Below are 3,356 nucleotides of genomic sequence, written 5' to 3'. Positions count from 1 at the left end.
AAACAAATTAAGCTAATTGAAAAGGACTCCCAAAAACATCATGAATAAGCCCCACTTGGATATAAATGTGAGTTAAGACTCAAATCCGTGCAACAACAAAAAAAAAATACAAAGACCTACTAAATGATAATAAGTTTTGTTTACTCAATATAAAAGAAATTAAAAATACAATTTTGTCTTTAAGATTTTCAATGTCGGTTGAATTAGTCATATTATAAACTATTTTAACCGACATTTAAATTTTTTAACAACTACTCTCCCTCTGAATGATATGGACAAATACATATACTTTTTTGTTTAAATTTAAATTCGAAGGGAGTAGTTTAATATTTTTATATCTCCCTAACAAATAGTTCACCATATATTTATAATGAACAACAACTTTGGGACTATACTCAAATAAATAAACAAATAAATATAATAAGCACATCCATTTAATGATTAAGAAGTTCTTCTATCATTTGAAGTGCAATTCTTTGTTCTTCATCCAATCCATTGTTATTATCATTTCCTACATCTTCTTGTTCATCTTCATTTTCCGGTTTTACGACCTTCTCTGAATCATCGTCATCAACAACAATGGGAGGTAATATTTCCGAATCCATAATAGGCACAATTTCTCCATCTTCTTCTTTCTTCTTCCTTTCCAATTCAACCATCATGATCCAATTTGAGTCCGAACGAGGGCCCGCTCTTTTTTGCCACACTCCAAAGTGAGAATTCTCAGTGTCAAGCCTTAGACAAGTAAGTGAAGGTGAAGGTGATTTGCAACATTTCCTAAGCTTTGCACTTAGAATTGCAGATAATGATGTATTAGTAGTAGTAGTAGTAGTAGTAGTGGAATTTGAAGAGGAAGTTGCCAATGATTTTTGGTTATTATTGTTGTTATTTGTTATTGGCTTGTTATCAGAAATAGGAAAATTTGTTTTTGCATTTCTTCCACTCATTAAAATTGCTGCTTCATCATATGCTCTTGCTGCCTCTTCAGCTGTCTCAAATGTTCCTAGCCACACCCTCCTTTTCCTTTTGATCTCATAAACATTGCAAATTTCACATTAATTAATTAAGTGCTCATTTTAATATATTGGTCCTAATAATTAATGACACTGATTAAATTTAATGCACACTCTCATTTGGCCTAACTAGAAATGAAAGATCTCACTAATACAAGGCAAAGACTCTGATACATATCTTATTTGGATATGTATCAGTATACCGTTGATGTGGATAATTCTGATAAATCTATAAATATTATTTAATATAAAAAAATTATTAAACATTATTTGTGAATTTATCAGAATTGTCTACATTAGCGTATCTACCGATACATATTCAAATAAGATATGTACGGAAGAATTTATCCTAATACCATCACTTTTTTTTTATAAGATGTTTATTATTACTTTAATACAATCACATTTTCATGTGCCGGAGTAAGCAGCAATTCATAAAGATCTCATTAATTCAATACACAACTTAATATTGGGGCCTAATAAGCAATAATTCAAAGAAATCTCATTACTTCTATGCACATTTTTATGTGGCCTAATAAGCAATACTACTAGTTCACAAAGATCTTAAACAACATTTCAAGATCAATGGAATCAACAAAGAGCACATAAATGTAGACTTGTATGAAAAAAGAATTTTGAAACACACGAATTTAGATTCTCAAATGTTAAAGGAAAATGCTATTATACGATATGATGGACTCATCATACCGTTGGATTAATTTGTTACTTAAAGAAAAACCAACGATGTAAATTGAAAGACAACATATGATTGTGTGTTATATTGACATCGTAAATCCAAATTGAAAAGAAAAAAAAAATGAGAATATATATGTTTAGGGAGATGAGTTTTAAAGAGTGTACAATAAAGGATGACGAATCTCGGAGACCCAAGAGCCCCAATGGCGTTGCCTAACACCTCTGAATTTCTTAGATTTCACCATGATGTTGATTAGAACTATTTTTTGTAACCAAAGAGAAGTAGTAAGAGAGAGTGTAGAAAATGTTGCAAAATAATGTGGAAATGATGCCAATTTATATAGCATATAGCATGAAGAGATTTAAGGCAACGTTGTATACACGTGATTTTTGGTTTGGTAGGATTTTCACACTTTACAAGGGTAAACTATAGAGTCTACAGACTCAATTTTATTACCAGCCTTTATCTAGTATTGATGTTGATATCTTTTTGAAACAGCTCTTAACGGTGATCATCCATATGGGAAAGGAAAAAATAGTTTAGGTAAAAAAACAGTAGGAAAAATAATGTTATTTTACTTAAGTTAGGTACTTCAATTTTACTAATAAGAGAAGGGTCTTTTTATTGTGTAGTGTGGTTGACAGCGTAGCCTTGTAAGTTGTAAGTCTATAGGAGTGTCATCAATGGATTCGATGCACTAATGTGTCACACAATTATTGTGTTTTTAACCGTCCGATCTAAAATTGACGTTTGATTATTTTGAGTTAATTTTATGAATATGTAATATGAGCCGTCTGATTATAAATAATATAAAATCATTGATGTGGCTCTATCCTAACAGTTTAAGTCAAATAATCGATTATCCCAAAAGCTTAAACTGTTAGGATAGAGTCACATCAGTTGTTTTATATTATTTCTAACACGCCCCCTCACGCAAGAGTCCACTTGGGTTTGAAGCGTAATAATGCATAGGTTCATCTATCATATGCTTAAATTCTATTTTTTAAATAGAAAATGAGGGGAGCGGGGATCGAACTCTAGACCACTTAGTCATAGAGGCTCTGATACGCAGTCAAATAACCAATCATCCCAAAAGCTTAAGCTGTTAGAATAGAGTCACATCAATGATTTTATATTATTTCTAACGGAATGATCAGGATTTAAAACAGTGTGGAACTGCGTTTGTTTCACGGTAGGCAATCATGATCCCTTCAAATCCCCTTTACACGGTTAATTTGTATGACCTAAGTGCATCTTTACCACATAGATGTTAAAAGTGTCGCATTGAATTGAGATATATAAGACGTGCAATCATGTGAAGATATCGATATAGATTTATAAAAAAATGACATCTTTAATCTCTGGTCTTTTTAACTAAAAACTATCAATTTGTAAAAGAAACACCATGACCCTATCTCTTGGATACGTTAGACAAGCATTTCGAATCTAAATCTAAGATTAAAATTTTGAGCTTAAAATTGACTATAGGTGTAAGATTACACAGTACACTTATATTCATAGTTACATGTTCTCACAATAGTTGCAGCCCTTTCATGCATACACATCTTTGAATTTTCGAATATAAGTAATTAAATCACATTTTTTCTCTAAATCCATCCACAAATTATCTCTAAGCACTTTACCAT

General features: G+C 31.2%; 1 protein-coding gene across 1 annotated transcript; it reads right to left on the bottom strand.

The window, feature by feature from the left end:
* Nucleotides 1–274: 274 nt before the first annotated feature.
* On the bottom strand, nt 275–2,012 carry LOC123921555 (ethylene-responsive transcription factor WIN1-like). Its single transcript, XM_045974145.1, has 2 exons — nt 1,875–2,012; nt 275–1,023 (listed from the first exon to the last, which is right to left on the bottom strand). Exons 1-2 carry the CDS (start codon nt 1,952–1,954, stop codon nt 435–437), a joined length of 669 nt encoding a protein of 222 aa, XP_045830101.1. The 5' UTR covers nt 1,955–2,012; the 3' UTR covers nt 275–434.
* Nucleotides 2,013–3,356: the final 1,344 nt, after the last annotated feature.

This window comes from Trifolium pratense, linkage group LG4, assembly GCF_020283565.1.
Source record: "Trifolium pratense cultivar HEN17-A07 linkage group LG4, ARS_RC_1.1, whole genome shotgun sequence".
Lineage (NCBI taxonomy): Eukaryota > Viridiplantae > Streptophyta > Magnoliopsida > Fabales > Fabaceae > Trifolium > Trifolium pratense.
The sequence above is the reverse complement of the archived record's forward strand: the minus strand, read 5'-3'. Positions and strand labels throughout refer to the sequence as shown.